The sequence below is a fragment of the Oryctolagus cuniculus genome, chromosome 16 (genome assembly GCF_051225735.1).
Source record: "Oryctolagus cuniculus isolate XC-2025 breed Fujian yellow rabbit chromosome 16, ASM5122573v1, whole genome shotgun sequence".
In the NCBI taxonomy this organism is placed as follows: domain Eukaryota; kingdom Metazoa; phylum Chordata; class Mammalia; order Lagomorpha; family Leporidae; genus Oryctolagus; species Oryctolagus cuniculus.
In genome coordinates this window covers 58367519-58384889 of record NC_142882.1, presented here as the reverse complement: position 1 = coordinate 58384889, position 17371 = coordinate 58367519, and the positions used below count along the sequence as shown (strand labels likewise).

The 17371-nt window shown below is 45.1% G+C and overlaps 1 protein-coding gene across 1 annotated transcript in view; it reads right to left on the bottom strand.

Moving 5' to 3' along the window:
* GARS1 (glycyl-tRNA synthetase 1) overlaps positions 1-17371 on the bottom strand; it is a 40254-nt gene that overhangs the window by 3578 nt on the left and 19305 nt on the right. Inside the window, exons 7-14 of the mRNA XM_070059401.2 lie at positions 15489-15634; positions 14516-14665; positions 11307-11469; positions 10127-10291; positions 8212-8319; positions 7384-7529; positions 3748-3833; positions 1476-1585 (exon numbers count right to left, since the gene is read on the bottom strand). Coding sequence (XP_069915502.1) covers positions 1476-1585; positions 3748-3833; positions 7384-7529; positions 8212-8319; positions 10127-10291; positions 11307-11469; positions 14516-14665; positions 15489-15634 — 1074 coding nt within the window. The remainder of the gene's footprint in view (positions 1-1475; positions 1586-3747; positions 3834-7383; positions 7530-8211; positions 8320-10126; positions 10292-11306; positions 11470-14515; positions 14666-15488; positions 15635-17371) is intronic.

The window sequence follows — 17371 nt, the reverse complement described above, 5'->3', positions numbered from 1 at the left end:
AATTTCTCTTCCTGATGGGACTTTGGATGTAATTCATAAAACACTGTGACTAATTTATTCGTGTTCAGCCCTTATGAAGCTTCCATTAACATTTTAATTCCATCAGCATTACTAGATCCAAGGGAACAGCTAAAAGATTCTTTGAAAACCCTTTTTATTAAGAAAAGCAAGCAGGAGAAGCTGAGGTCCACCTGACACCTGAGCTGTATGTGCATCATCGCTCCTCTGGAAGACCCAGCCTGCGGGTGGCACGTCTGGTGCCTCGCCCAGCTTCTTACTTTCGTTGAGAGACTCAAGAGCTGCACCCTCAGCGTCAGGAAGTGGAGCTGCAACTTTAGGGCAGCGAAGGAAAGGCTAAGTTTTTTGGCTGCATGTTACAGCAGTGTGGGTGCTGGTGAGGACGCCGTGTCCCGTGCTGCAGTTCCTAGGCTTGGTGCCTGCCTCTGGCTCCTCGCTCCAGCTCCTGCTAATGCAGACTCTGGGAGGCAGTGCTGGCGGCTCACACAACCAGGTTCCTGCCACCCACGTGGGAGGCCAGGAGTGAGTATGGGCTCCTGGCTTTGGCCTCAGCCCAGCCCCAGCCACTGTGAGCATCTGGGGAGTGACCCCGAATGTGAGATCTGTCTCTCTCTTTCTCTATTTCTCAAATAAATAAAAATTAAAAAATAAAACACCAGTGTCAAGAACTCATCAGTACATTCTTCAATGACCCAGAAAGGATCACAGAGTTGATATCCAACATTATATACACACTCAAGCCTTAGAATGGTCACGTGGATGCAATTATTTCTTTCAATTAATCTGATATATGCGACCTCTCCTTCCAACTCATTCTTTGGATTGGTTTTTCTAGAAATTTATATACAAATTAAAGCAGTCCAGTTTCTGCAGAGAGGAAGGTGAAAGGTAGGCTGAGGAGATAGTAGAGCAGAGGCGTCAGCCAAGAGGACCTCTCACCAACATCTGTCCTCACCAGAGCTGGGATACCAGGAAGGCTATGCTGCAGACACCACTGCCCAATCTAGGATCTGTCAGTCTCCCACACTGGACCACCCAGGGCTCATGCACAGGTCCCTAGGTCTCAGACACAGCGAATCAGCATCTCTGGGACAGAATCTAGGGATTCACAGCTTCACCCCAAGAGAACCACAATTTCATGCAGTTTCAAAGGGCTCCCTTCAATACCTTCTCAGTTGACTCACCCTTCCCAATTTTCTAAAAGGAGAGCGTATCCAGAAACTTCCGTTCTTTCCACAGATAGTGCCTCAAAGAAACAGCTTGTGAACACAGAGCACCAGACAGCTAAAATAGCTTCTAGAATAACCTGCACATCCTAAAGCCCAAATAAAATAGCATGCTCAAGCTATGCCTGTGAACAGTTAAGCAAGGCTGGATGTCAACATCACTCGTGCTCCTGGCAAGGAACAACTGATCGCCGCAGAGTCTTGTTCACGTTCTGTTTTCTGACAACTCACCGTTCTCTGTTCATCTCCCTCCCGCACGTGGAATGTATGCTCCAACACCGTATACATGATCCTGCCCAGGCCAAAGGACGGTTCGATTACACTCGGAACAACTTCTTCCACTGCAGGAGAGACGGAAATTCAGTAAGTCTCTCAAATGCCACGTGACCCACCACAGATGCTCTCAACAGTTCTCAGCACTAAAAATACCTTTTCTAGGTGGATTATGGCCTCTGCACACTAGGACAAAAATCAGAACATTCCTAAAAGCTACTTGCAGGCAGGAAACAGGACACCTTTCAAGATAAAGCTGGAGTAAAAATCTTTCACCAAATTAATTCTTCAGCTACCTGAGCATTTCTTCCCCAGCTGTAAGCTATAAACCAGTTACATTGTCTCAGTCACCGGCCTTGCCCATCCAGAAAGCAGAAAAAAATCTAGAGCTTTAATTAAGACTTTTCTAGAATTAAAAATCTACCACCATGGCTGGCAAAATTACAAACACAATCTCTGCCTGTACCAAATATCATGATTTATGTCTGCTTTACATCTCTTATGTCTGCTACATCTCTTCCCAGGCTGAAGCTACGCCTATGGTACACGCAGGAACCACACTGATAATTGCTACTGATGACGTGGAAAGGAAGCACTGAGCACTTTCCAGGTCTAAGACAATTGACCATGACCTTGGACGGTTTATGCTTTAGGGGAAGGAAAGGAGGTAAACTAGCACTAAAAACTGACGTATCTAGGGGAGAGAGATTGTTTCCTTTGTCTATGATAAAGAATAATACTTCAGAAATATTGCCAAGTCATCCAAGTCATTGTTCCGCTCATTCAACTACAGCTCTGAGGCAGCTCCGTGATGCTGGTACAAAGCCCCCGGCACAAAGGAGCCCCTGCTCAGCCCGGCACTGCTCAGGGAGGCCTGGCCACAAAGCAAGCAGAGAATCAGGGCATAGGCGGCCCCTCCCTGGGCTGCCACGAGCGTCTAAAACACCCACTTGCTATCCCATTTCCAGGAGCTTCAATTCAGCACAAATAACCATCAGCACCCTTCACAACACCTGCTCCAAAATACTCACTGTCCAATTCATAGAATCTGTTCTACAAAAAAAAAAAAAAAAAAAAAAAAAACAACAACAAACCACACACACACACACACACACACACACACAACACCCCACTTCCTTCACTTTTAAAAAAGCATGAAAGGTCACTGATCCAAATGACGTGAACAACTTCCTTTGCCAGAAAGCATGAGGGCTAAGTTCCCTCTTTCGCTTAACAAATAAAATGATTTTTCTTTAATAAGAAAAAAGGAAGTTTTAATCCAAGAGAATCTTCACATTTACCTCAAGCCCCAGGAAAAGGTAGGATTATGAATTATCTTTGAGGGTGAGTACAACAGGTGGTAAAAAAGAAAGGCCCAAATGAGTGTCTCAAACACATGTATCAAATTTGTGGTGTGGCATTAAGGAATTTTTTCTCTCTCCAAATTTTCAATGCAATGGTTATATCATAAACCATTTTTTAAAAATGTAAGGACTGGGGCTGACACTGTGGCATAGTGGGTAAAGCCACCACCTAAGTGCCAGCATCCCATATGGGTGCCAGTTTGAGTCCCAGCTGCTCCACTTCTGATCCAGCTCTCTGCTATAGCCTGGGAAAGCAGTAGAGGATGGCCCAAGTGCTTGGGCCCCTGCACCCGTGTGGGAGACCTGGAAGAAGCTCCTGGCTCCCAGCTTCGAGTCGGTGCAGCTCCAGCCATTGCAGCCATCTGGGAAGTGAACAGTGGATAGAAGACCACTCTCTCTCTCTCTCTCTTTCTCCCCAGCTCTGCCTCTTTGTAACTATGCCTTTTTTTTTTTTTTTTTAAAGATGTATTTGAAATAGTTACACAGAGAGAGGAGAGGTAGAGAGAGCGAGCAAGAGAAGAGTCTTCCATCTGATGGTTCACTCCCCAACTGGCCACAACGGCCAGAGCTGCGCTGATCCCAAGTCAGGAGCCAGGCAATTCTTCCGGGTCTCCCACGTGGGTGCAGGGGCCCAAGGACTTGGGCCATCTTCTACTGCTCTCCCAGGCCACAGCAGAGAGCTGGATCGGAAGTGGAGCAGCCGGGACTAGAACCAGCGCCCATATGGGATGCCGGCACTTCAGGCCCGGGCGTTAACCCACTATGCTACAGTGCCGGCCCCAACTATGCCTTTCAAATAAATAAATAAATCTTTAAAAAAATGCAAGGACTAATGGTTTTTTTTTTAAGTATCTTTACAAATTTACCATGTAGTGTTTTCTGGAACCTCTTCACACTGACCATGTCTTTTGTTAACTGAAAAGTTTTCCCTTCAGTTTCAATAGTGAATTCCCTACAAAAAAAACACAAAAAACAAAACATATTCTATATTAGTTGGAACATGTACCCCGTGCCTTAATTTTTAAAGAAGTTTCACAGTCTGCTAATTTTTTTTTTTGATTTTTATGTATAATACAATGTGTTTGATTTCCTAGAAATAATACCTGAAATTTACATTATTTCCACAGGAACAACAAATTAAGCATTATTCCAAAAATGGCATCAAATAAGATTCTGGGAAAGAATCCAAAAATGTGACTTAGTTTTATAAAATTCCACAAGTGACTTAACCAAATCCCTTTGGTTTTGAGCTCCAGGTTAAATGAAAAACAACTTTAAAAACAATTCCATGTTAGAATGAAAAACATCAGGCTTCTTTCACTTGGTGTAAGGTCCCAACAAGTATTGCAATGAACCAACTCATCATCTCACAGAGTGATTTTAAAATTCCCACACCCGTCCACACAAACTCTGACTCTCACGTGTCAGCTCAGCTTTAACAGTGCTTGATGCCAATCTGGATTACTGCAGTCACAACGTGTTCACGTCCCGAGACAGGCCCAGAGCTCAGCTGCACACAGCATGCACACGATACCTGTGTCTGAGCTTTTAAGGTACTGCCTCACACCATGAATACCATCTTGGATTCTCTCCTTCTCAGCAGCTCAGCGCCAGGAGAGAGCCCCCCTGTGGCTGTCTCCGCAGCTGTATGGTGGGCAGCACACATTATTGCATCGTGCTCGCTGCTGCCTGTGATGAGCCGCTCCTCACCTGAATGCTTTCCACTGACTGCTTCCATTCCACTACTCTCTGTGTGGATGCATTAAAAGTACAATCAGAGGGGCTGGCATTGTGGTGCAGTGGACTAAACCCCTCCCTGAGACATTGGCATCCCATATGAGTGCCATTAGGAGAGTCCTGGCTGTTCCACTTCCGATCCAGCTCCCTGCTGATGCGCCTGGGAAATCAGCAGAAGTTGGCCCACGTAGTTAAACCCCTGCCACTGATGTGGCAGACCAGATGGAGCTCCTGACTTTGGCTTGGCCTGGCCCTGGCCATTGCAGTCATTTGAGGAGCGAACCATTGGATGGAAGATTTCTCTATCTCTGCCTTCCAAGTAAATAAATAAATCTTAAAAAACAGAAAAGTACCAATACATACAGTGTCATACGTATTTTCTCTGAGCATAGTCCAGGGTAGAGTAGGCATATAAAAAAAGCTTTAAGAACTGCAATTAGCATGGAAGACAACCATTATTTGAGAATACAGAAACCTCCCTTTCTTGTGAATAATGACATCTAACTAGTGATAAAATTATGTCCATTTTTAATGGGTTTTGATGTCATTTTAGCATAAATGTTAATTCTGGAAGACCAGAAATGTTTTAAAATTTTCCTATGAGTGAATAATCCTAACTTCAACTTGAAAAAGCTCACCTTATATGAGTTTTCCCAACAAACATATAGAAACACAAAACCATCATGGCCCCAAAGGCTCCCTGGGACTCCCTTCCGTCAGCCCCCACTCCCAGTCCATCAGGGATCTGCTTGCCATCCCTGCACCCCAGATCTGCCATCCTTGGAGCTGAGCAGCACAGCATCTGGTGTGTACGGCTTCCGTCATGTGGTCTAAAGCTATGACAGGGGTTGGCATTTACTCTTTCTGTAAAGGGTCAGATGTGAAATGTTTCAGGATTTGCAGGCCATATGTAGTCTCTCACATTCTTTGGAGGCTTTTGAAAATACAAAAATCATTCTTACTGGGAATCTCCCAAGAACATTACAATAGGTAGTTCAAGGGAACTTTCAAAAACGTGTACTCCAGTTATCAGACTGCTTTATAAAAGGCAATGGGGTTAAGTTGATTAGTAGTGTCTATATCTTCCAATTCCTATTGATTTTTGTCCGCCTGCTCCATCAGTTACTGAGAGAAAGGTACAGAAATCTCCATCTGATTGTGAGTTTGTCTTTTTCCTTCCACCTACCAACTGCACTTTGTATAATCAGAGGCTATGCTTTTGATAAACTCACCCCTTTATTCTCATGAAGCACTCCCTTTGCTCCTGGTAACTGTCCTTGTTCTCAAATTTATTTTCTCTTATGGTAAACATTGTCTGAGATTAACCAAATTAACATTTTTCAGGAAAAAAAGTCTTTGATCCTTTTACTCTTGCACCTACTTAGGAATTACAATGACAAAGATTTCCCTGTACAATACCATTTAACTGGGTCTTGAAATTTTTAAACAGTTGGACAATCAACGCTATCAGTTTCAGCGTTTAGCTCATTGTAACTCTTAATAGTTCTGACTTTAAATTCACCGCCTCACTAGTCATTCTCCATCTGTCCCGTCTGTTCTTCGTTCCTTTTTCTCTGTTATCTTCTTCTGGAGTATTTTTTATTATTCTATCTTATCTCCAATATCGGTTTATTAATGATACTCCTTTGCTTGCTATTTTCCCAGGTGAATGCTCTGGAGCTTGTTCCTGCCTTTTTCAACTCATCACAGCTGACCTCCTAACAGTGCCACACTTCCCAGACGTCCGTGCCCAGGTCTTGGCTCCGCCCCTGGGTTGCTGACAGCACACATTTTACTTCTGCACCTTTCCACAGAGGAGTCTACTGGACATGAGGTCTTGAGCTTCTATCTGTCTGGAAGCATTCCTCTTATTTTTGAAATATATTTTTCTTGGGTTCAGGATATTTGCCTATGAGCATGTTAAAGACGCCACTGCACTGCACTGTACCGTGGGCTTGCATGGTTTCTGAGAGAATTCCAACGGCTGTCATCTCTGTCCACTTCCACGTGGTGAGCCCTTCCCCTGCCTACACTGGCTTTCGTTGTCTCATCCTCTGGGGTCCAGCGTCGGGAAGGCAGAGTCACAGCCTCGTTAAATCGGGAAGGTTTTCAGCTCCTGCACTGCCCGCTGTTCTTCCTGGCCGCCTGCAGCAGCCCACAGGACGTCCTGCCCCGCGCTCCTTCAGTCCAGGCTTCACTTCAGTCTCTGCGGCTGTGTCACGGTCCCTCCTCTGCAGTGACGCTCTCCCGCGACACCGTCCCTTCAGCTGTCCCACTCGGTTCTCGTCTATCCATCTGGCAGCCCCCACCTGCAGGCGCACATGAGGCACACCCACGGTACCTGTTCTCACAGCCTCACCAGTGGTCATCGCGTTTGGTTTTTCTGCTGACTGTTCCCCTCGTTAGTGCGAGACTTTACTATACTCCTTTAAAGGCCTCTTACTGCTTTTATATTGACGTTCTAAAGTCCTAGAGTACTGCAAGCCTCCAAAAAGCAGCACTGACTTGTGAGGAGATACAGCTTCATCATCTTGAGCGAGCTGCCTCCTCTCAGAGAGTTAACTAGAAAAGTAAATCTTTAGAGCCACTTGGAATCTATTTTCAGGCTATCTGTCAAGAGCACAGCAGACGGTTCTTTAAATGCAGCCAAGAGGCAGTGCTCACCTGCAAAATTCCTGAACAAACTGACCTCACTCCGACTGTTGGAACCAGGCAGACAGGGCGTACCTGAGGGAGCACACACAAGGCAACACCCCAAATCTTACCCTTTCTCACGCAAGAGCACCTCCATCTCCGTGACGTAGCACTCGTCACAGACGGCAAGGTACTCCATCACCAGCTTGGCGTCCTTCTTGTAAGCCTTCCCTATTGCTCCCTTATTGGGTTCAAACTGGACGACATGAACAGTTTTGTAGGAAGTAGTCAAGGAATCCAAACACAGAGCACTGCTGTGGTGTTTCAGAAAACAACCTGTCATCAGGGAAAACCACCCCTGTTCCCACCAGCACCCCAGATCCCGCTAACGCTGACACATACTCACCAGCAGACATGTTCCAGTTACGGTGCGGTCAGAGGGATATTCTCTAATTAGCAATCTAACCCCATCCACGACCTAAAGTTATGGTAACAATTTCATTTCTAAAATGCCCAACACAACAAGATCTATTTCCTGTCCCTAGCCTAGCTCTAAGAAACCAACTCACAACCTCACTGCTGGTATTAAAAAAGAAAATATTCTATGTGCTGATTTATACATCAACTGAGCAAAGTTATTATTTCACTTATTATAAAATGACACTCATCTTTTAAAGAAAAAGCATTCGCCTGCTACCCTTTACTTGAGGAACGTGTAGGTAGGTATAGGTGTGGATAAATGGACTTCGGAAATGGCTGAGAAAAGTGGCTCAAGGCAGGCCAAACACTGGGCACCTGTCAGGCACAAGACAGTCCAGGAGAGGAGCCGCAAACAGTGACAGGCCTGCAAAGTGCAACCACTACATCCAGAACATCTTAATTTGCTCACAGAACAAGACACAGAGTTGGATTCCTACGTTAGTCTGGTCCCGAGTGTTTGGAGTGACCAGAAAGGATATGGGCTCTTTCAGAGGCTTCTCAGCTACCAGTGGGACTTTGGTGGCTCGGGCATGACAGGAGAGGTCATAACAGGAACGGTCGGCACACCCAACAATCTCAATCCAGCCCTAAGGAGACATAAGAGATCAGAGCATTCATTACTTACATTCAGTTCGCTCAGAAATACACATGGACTCTGACTCAGGTATTCCAGGATACTTCAACTATCCAATCTCCATTCAAACCTTATCAGTACAGGAAATGGAAATACTTTGTACGCCAGGAGGCTGACAAGCCTGTAAAACCCAACTCACACTGCACATCAAGCAGTCTTATTTCCCAGAGAGACAGACATTGCCATACTGTGGCTGTGGGGTCAACTAGTATATCCCAGGAGCCTAGACAAGACTTGTGGATCTGATTCAAATTTGTCGGCAGGACTCAGAACGAACTGTGTTGGATAAAGGGCCTACTGCTGTCACCACTGGGCACCAGATGACTGCCAGAACACACTCCTCAGCTGGCCACACATGGGCATTAGTGTCCCATCACTTTCTCTACTGAACCAAAGAGCAGGAAGTAAAGAGTGGGTAAAGATTCAGCCACAAGACAAAACTAAGTAGCAGCATGATGACCACATTTGTGTCAGGTTTTACTTCTTCATAACACATAAACTACTTAGACACCAGAGGGCTCTTTGTATCACGCAGGGCACGACAAGACGATGGCCATCTGTAACAGCAAGAAGACCGACCGACCACATGTGGTTGGCAGAGCTGAAAATACTAGTTGGCCCTTTAGAGCCAAGGCTAGTCCATCTCCAGCACAGGGGAGAGCCACGAAACACTTCTGGAGGGAGGCACGAGGGGGGAGGTTTCACTTCCTACACCAGAGTCTTCAGAGCTGTCTTTTTCTTTTTTTCTTACAAAAGGGAGCCACTGCTTTTTAGTATGATGAATTTTTATTTTTTAAAAAAGTGAATCCATAAAAATCCGCTCCAAAAAGTGAAAGCCAGGGTGTGTGGGAAGCAGAGTGAGCTGAGCGAATCTTTCTACGTGGACGTGAAGGCCTCTCCAACACTCAACCAGTGGAGGCCAAAGGACTCTCAGCCCCTCTCTTTCGAATGCCACCCAAACGGAAAGCTCCCCATATCCAAATGCCTTTTCTCTCAAGCTCCAATACTAATGTCCACTGCAGGTGCAGTGCAGAGGTGACCAGGACACCTCTGAATTTTTTTAAGACTTATTTATTTATTTGAATGGCAGAGTGACAGAGAGACACTGATTGGTTCACTCTCCAAATGGCTGCAATGGCTGAGACCGGATGGATAAGGCCGAATCCAACAACCTAGAACTCCATCTGGGTCTCCTACATGGGTGGCAGGGATCCAAGTACTTGGCCCATCATCCACTGCTTCCCAGGCACACTAGCAGGGAGCTGGATCAGAAGCAGAGTAACTGGAATTACAACCAGCATTGATGGGGGATGCAGATGTCCAAAGAAATGGCTTAACCCACTGCACTGAATTTTTATTAAATACATAGAATTTGAGAAAAGGCAGTTCCTAAACAGGAGATGAGAATCTAGTAGTCTACCAAACAGCACTTGAAGCTGAGAACCACAATGTTCTCACTCAACCCCATGCCCCATGCCCCTCACCCAGTAACACTCCACCCCTCTCCCTCCCTTCTCCCTCAACATCAAGAAGCTGTCTACGTCTACAAAAGACTCTGGACACAAAGAGTAACCCCTTCCTTTCAGGAAGGCAGGGGACATCTGTTTTTCATCATTTGCTCAGGAAAAGATCTCCTGTCTCTTCTCTTGTTCTACTCTGACATAACACACCCCAAATATCCATGTTTCTAAGTTTGATATCCATGTTTCTAAGCCCACAGCATGAAAAACACACAGTCAAGACCACTCCACACTACTCACGTAGGATGTTTTGGATTCGGCATCCCAGCAGTCACAGGCGTAGTGGGCCATCTCGTTCTCCATGTGCTGGCGGAAGCGGAGTTTCTCTGGAGACACGCCAACCTTGGTGAGGTAGAGGTAGATGCGGCCAATGAAGTAGCCTAACACTGAGTTGTTAATCACACCCTGAGGGCGTCAGGAGGCAAGCACAGAGGAAGGGGAAACACGCATTAATGCTTTTGAAAACAAAGTACCACTTCGCACTGAGTTACTCATAATCTCCTAAAAAAAATCCAAATACAAAGTACACTATTTTTTCCTGCTTCTGGAAGAATTTCGAACACTCAAAATGTGCCCTCAGTTATCTTTAAAGGGTTACTGTCAAGCTATCAAGGTGACAATCATGGAGTTATTCACGCATCTGTTCAGCATCCTCACTGGACCAGTAAGTTCAGCCCTGCAGCTCCCGCCTCCAAACCCGACAGCACTGAAAACGACAGTTGTGACCACTACCCAGAATTAGCAAAAGGACAGACACGTCGGGAAGATTCTAAGGTCTTCCTACGCAGTGAGACGTGTGAGCCCCGCGAGGTCCCTGGAATGACAGTTTCAGCACTGGAAGATCTAGGAAACCTCCCAGCCCTTCTCCCACCCACCACGGGATCTCCTTAGCAAAATGGCTGACAAGTGTCCACCCTGCGTCTTCCGGGGTATTTTCAGGGCCAGGAAGCTCTCTGCTTCCCAGGGCAACTCGGTCTACTCCTAAGCAGCAGCTACATTCCAAGTTTCCAAACACTCATTTCTCCAAACATTTAGAGAGATTCTGTGACCTGTACACTCATCTCCCGATTGCCATGGACAATACAGAATTTAAACTGCAGAAGGCATGCTTTCTCAGAATCAAACTGTCTCCTCCAGTGCTGAACACACTGCTAAAAGTGGAATCAGTAAGGCGCAGTTCAAACCAAGAACTATTTTCCTAGTACTTGGTCAGACAATTTTTTTCGTGTTAGCCCCGGTGGCTCAGAAATTGTGATATTCAGGAGATACTCTCCCACTATAATACTACTGTAGAATAAATTCTGTATAAAAATAAATACAGTCTGCAAAACAAAATGGCTGCTAAAATAATGCACTGTGTCATCCAAGCCGCACAGAGCCCTGGCTGGCACTGCCATCTACCCCACGCCTGGAATCGTACCTGTTCCACAGCGTCCCCCAGGCGCATTCTCCGAGCAGACTGCCCGCTGACCTGGGCTTTCGCAGAATACAAACACAGGTGGAGATCTGCTACATTCTGGAACTTGGGGTGGTCCTTCTCATTGGGGTCTACAAAGTGCTCGATTTCTGCCATCGTGAATTCCCTGAAAGCAAAAACACAGGGGATAAACCCCCATGCTCAGCTTCACCGAGCAGTGACCAGCGCCCCCGCTTCCGAATGCATTCCGCACTGCAAAGGTCCCGACCCAGAAGCCTCTTCCCTCGAAGGAAATGGGCTGCTAAGGGAATGGCCGAGAACAGTTCTGATTAGAGTTGTTGTCTTTAAACATATTAATGAAACTTTGCTACTCGCTATTTACACACAATGAAACCTCTCTCAAACATCTGTTCCTCCCATCTAGCCGTATCCACAAAGATGGCAGCTTTCAATGGAAAATAATTTTTGAAAAGCAGATTAACACCATTTTTAAATGTCACACACACACACACACACACACACACACACAAAGAAATGATACTGAATAGTGACATTCAAATAAAACGGTTTTCTCTGAAGCATTAGCAGGTCTTTATAAATTCTATACTAAATGAAGTTCCCGATATTTACTTTTAAGAGAAAGGAAAATTAAAAGTGAATTAAAATGGCTCTTTAGCTTTGAGAGCAGCTTGATTACTTCATTTTTACGGCACTGAATAAGTAAATGATTGATAATGGCACCAGACAGCTGGTTTCTTTGGAGCAGGAGCTTCTTAAATGAAGTGTTATTCAAGGCCAAGGACAGCAGGCCTGAAGTGAACAAGCTAACATCAAGCTAACTGCATAAAGACAGAATCAACATGCATAGAGTAATGGCTTTCCTAAGAGAGTTCTCTGAACAGCAATTTAGTAGCTACTGGTGGGGGAAATGGTTTAAGTTAATTTTATGAGTCAAAATCAAATCTCTCTTAAAAAAAAAAACACATTGGCTGGTGCACTTCCATCATTATCTCAGATGTTTTTCAAGTAATAAAAATTGCTTCCAGTGGGTCCTGAAAACACATGAATGCACTGTAAATGAGCTTCAATTTTTAAATTTTATTTTTTAATGGTCTCTCTTATTGGGTCCTACAGTGCCTGGGTTTTAATGGTCTCTTAACAAACATCAAGCAACTTCTTGTACACAGAAATGTCAGAGGTCTGTTCTGACTTAGCTCACCATGGCCAGCAACTGAGCCTCTGTCATTTAAGGTAGTGAATAAATGAAAGGCCCTGCTCAGAACCCCAAAAAAGCTAAAGCCCTTCCATCTGTTCTGTCAAGAAATCAGCTTGGTGACTACAGTTAATAACACTGAAATTTTCTGAGTGTTCTCACCCCTAAAAAAAGAGGGAACTAGGTGAGGTGATGGATTACGTCAATGAGCTTGACTTGACTGTGGTAATCATTCCATAATATATACACACATCAAAACCTCACATTGGGGGTTAACGTGCAGGTTAAGCGGGACTCCTGCCTCCCCTTTCCATCCAGCTTCCTGCCAATGCCCACCCAAGGAGGCAGAGGATGATGTTCCAAGTAGGGTCCCTCCACCTCTGTGGGAGACCCAGACGGAGTTCCTGGCTCCTGGCCTTGGCATCTGTGGCGTGAACTAGCAGAGAGAAAATGCCTCTGTCTCTCTCTGATTCTCAGTGAGTGTCATTCTGCTTTTCAAACAAAGACTAATCACCTGATAACTCTGTCATCAAGAACTCAGCCCTGAACAAACCTGTCCGAGTCCCACCCTGGAACAAATCACGGGGTGGCCAGCTCATGAAAGAATAAGTGGATTTCTGGTCGGGAACTGGCAGTGCTGCTCTGCAAAACCTGCCAAAATCCACACAGGACACGGAAGTGACACCAGGGAACAAACTGTCAGACTAAACAGCCGTGGGCCCCTCCCAGCAAGCCCCTAGGGTCACCCTCTGCTCCAGCCTGGCTTCTGGCCTGACTGCTTCCCTTCCACAGGCCTGAGACTCTGCCTTAGGTCTCGGTTCTTTCCACCTTCCCACAGCTGCTCTATCGATGGGACTCCTCTGCGCCAGGCTGGCTGTAGACAAGGCCAGTCTTACACACCTCCCTGGGATTGGGATGCCTGCCCGCTGGACACAACCGTAACAGGGGAAACCAAGACAGACAAGCCCAGACCCTGGGGAGTGAAACAGCCTGGAATCTGGGAGGGTCTCCCTGTTAGGACACCTGGTGGAAGTTGATTACTTCATCATCCTACGCAGAAGCCCCACAGGTCCTCCAGGCTGTGCAGACTCCTTCCTCCTAACCGCAGCTTCAAGATGCAGAGGCAGCGTGGGGACCAACAAGACCAGGCAGGTCCTGTGGGTGCTTTGAAGTCGAGTCAGTGTCTGGCTTAGGCTGTGGCCCAAGTCTGACTACAGTGAGAAAGAACAGAGGACAAGGTGGGATGCTGGGGCTGGGAGAACACGTTTACAGCCTAATGAAGCTCAGTATGGCCACACAATCTACTTTTATACAGAACATGTTACTCCAAGAGATGAGAGCAGAAAGAAACGTACAAAAATCACAAAAAGCTCAAGTAATAAACTCAAGTCATGGTAAGTTTCTAAAGAAAAGTGGAACTAAACTAAAACCACCTTCCCACACATTCTTGGTCACATCAGACAAAATAGGGCATTAGAGGAGACAGGGAGTGTCTGTACTCGAGCAGGGGACAGGCTTGCTGGCTGGCCTTCTAGGACCTCCAAATTCTGGAAGCTGTGTCCAGAACACCAACTTACTGAAACAGCCTCGGCCCAAATCCAGCAATGCGGTGTTCGCTGGACACCCAGAATGAGCCTCCCCCCATCACCATCACCCCAGCCCAGCCGCACTTACACACAACACCACTCCCAGAACTTCCTCGGTTCAGACTACCAGGATCTCACCATCCTCAAACACAGGAGAAAGGAAAAAGATAAATCTGGAGGAGTAAGAAACCCAAGGTCTTTTCTAGCAGCCTTCCTTGCCCCGAAAATTAACTTTGGTCATTCCAAACTGCCTGCATCTGAGAGATTACATGTACAGATAACAACTGTAAAAATTCTTTACAGAGAAGACAAAAACCAATCCATAATTCGGATTACAAACCAGAGATGTTTTAAAATAACAAGCTTTCATTTGCCCTTTGGTGCCCACTTTATAGAAGTAACATGCACAGTACCTGACTCGGATCAACCCAGATCGAGGGGAGATCTCATTTCTAAAAGAATTTCCAATCTGGGCAGCAGCAAAAGGCAGCTTCCCTTGGTTGAATTCCAAAAGTCGTTTGAAATTCAGGAAAATCCCTTGTGCAGTTTCTGGCCTCAAGTACCTATAAATTTAAGTAAATAAGTCTGTTACAAAGAAAGATTATACCGTCCAACAAACCTGAAATTCTAGATACAAATTCTAGAAGTATACCAATTTCCAACAAGGCTTTTCATGCTCTAAAACAGAGTTTTAGAAATAGATATTTTACTCAGTGGCAAACAATCTCATAACAAGTATTAAAAAATTTATTAAGTGGGGTGGGCATTGTGGCACGTGGTTAAGCTGCTGTCTATGATACCAACATCCCATATGTGAGCCAGTTCAAGTCCCAGCTGCTCCAGTTTTGATCTAGTTCCCTGCTAATGAGCCTGGCAAAGTACTTGGAGTCTTGCCATCCACATGGGAGACCTGGATAGAGTTCCTGGCTCCTGGTTTTAGCATGGCCCAATCTCAGCCATTGTGGCCATTTGGGGAGTGAACCACTGGACGGAAGATCATTCTTTCTCCCTCTCTAACTGAGTTCAATTAAATACATAAATTAGAAAGGAAGAAAGGGAGGGAGGGAGGGAGAAGGGAGAAAATGGATCAAGTAACTGGTATGGCAACACTGTTGTTGGCAAAGGGATTTTTCTTATTTATTCCAATGGTCAAAACACAGTATCTTACATAGTGCCAGTAAGATCAAACCAATCTAGTATCTTATTAAAATAATGCTATAACTAGGAGACATTACGGTCATGGATTTTACATTTCATTATTTCTCTTCATCCATCTTCACCGTCTGTGTTAGCACTTTTTAATATTCCTCCTTCATAGCACTGATACTTCTTATACAAGCCATTTTAATAGCTTCCTTTCATAAATAAATACTGAGTGATACGTACCCAGGCATGTTTCCGCCAGGTCCAATGAAGGTCTTGAACATTAAGTTAAAAGGTACTGGAGCAGACAGATCATTTCCAGTTGTGGGGGATTTCACATTATAGTTCACAAAAAGATCCCCAAGTTCTTGCTGTCCGTAGTTGTCAAGCTGGAGGGTATGTCAAGAAGATAGTGTTAAAGAGAAGAGAAGAGAAGAGAAGGCCTAAAATAGAGCACGGCACCCACCCATCCTTACAACCCACACAAAATTTAAGAATACCAGCGTCAACCTAACCTTCAGGATGTCCACATTAAAACCATGACACACTTGCCATTTACTCCTGGAGTTCGGAACACCTGCTTGGAACCAGCCTCAAACTCACATTCACCAACTCAGAATGAAAGATAAAACAACCCACACTTCTTGTTCAATTCTGATAGCTACTGGGTGGCAATGATCTAAAATCATCTAAGTTTTCAAAGCTGACTTTTATCACTGCACAAATTTCAGAGCCAGGTGCTGTCTCTTGTCAGGTAGTGAGATGAACACACCACTTTCCTGTACCACCAAATGGAAGGCAGAAGGCAGAAGCCATGTCTGACTCATCTCTGTGTTTTCCAGGGCATTGCAGCTTCTACACACTGATGACCGACCAGTATGAAACCCTGTAAAATGATGTATACCCTCCAGTTCAAGAATTTCAAAAGCTGATGACAAATCTACTTTTCAAATGAATAAATTTTACTTTATTTTGAATATTTATTTATTTATGTATTTAATTGAAAGTCAGAATTACAGAAAGAGAAAGCTGCATCTTCCATCAGCTGGTTGACTCCCCAGATGGCTACAATGGACAGGGCTAGGCCAGGCCAATGCCAGGAGCTCCATCAGAGTCGCAAACATGGGTGACAGGGGCCCCAGCATTTGGGCCATCTACCACTGCTTTTCTCAGGTGCATCAGCAGGGAGCTGGATTAGAAGTGGAGCAGTTGGGACATGAACTGGCACCCATATGGGATGCCGGTGTGACAGGCGATGGCATTATCTACTATACCACAATGCCAACCCCACCAAATAAATAAATTTTTAAAACAAAAAATAAATAAAAAGTAATCGGCTCACATTAACCACAGATTTAAATGAACAGTTTTAAAAATTAAGGCTTGTGGTTCTATTTCTAAAAAATGCCTAGGGAGAATTCCTAAAATACCGTACTTCGTACCATTACTCAGGAGACTGGATCTATGGGGAAGTGTCCCCGGGGCATCCAAGGTACAAACACCACAAATATGAGCTGGGCTCCCTTTTAGAAGACAAAGCTACACAGCCAGAGAGCATCACTCTTTCCCACATTAAGTCACGAATATGTACTGCTTTTCGGTAGAGGGAACAACAAACAAAGAATTCAGGCAGAAAGTGATTCTGAGGACAGACAGGAATCAAAACCCTCACACAAATTAAGCAATAGCTAACAAAATCACAGCTGCATTTACCTCTTGACCTAGCAATCTCATTTATAGAAATCTATTTTAAAGCTACAGTAACAAAAATATGACAAGATGCAAACACAAGGCTACTCAGTGCAGCACTATCTGTCATGGTAAAGACGGGACTCAGTCCAAATGTCCACCAACGGGAACTTGTTATAGAAATGATATCCACAGAAGGCAGAGCTCTGCAGCTGTCAAAGGGAAGGAAGTCCATCGTCATATCCTACCACGGGGCACCCTGGAGACATATCCTACCACGGAGCACCCCCGAGACACTGCTATGTGAGAATTCCGCAGTGCGGGAAAGTGCTAGGGGACGCTACCACGTACCTAGAAAGTGGGCACGCAAACGTGTGTTTGTTACCCATGTCTTTGTCTATGTATTCCAATAAACAAAGAGAAAGTTCTTTTGTTTC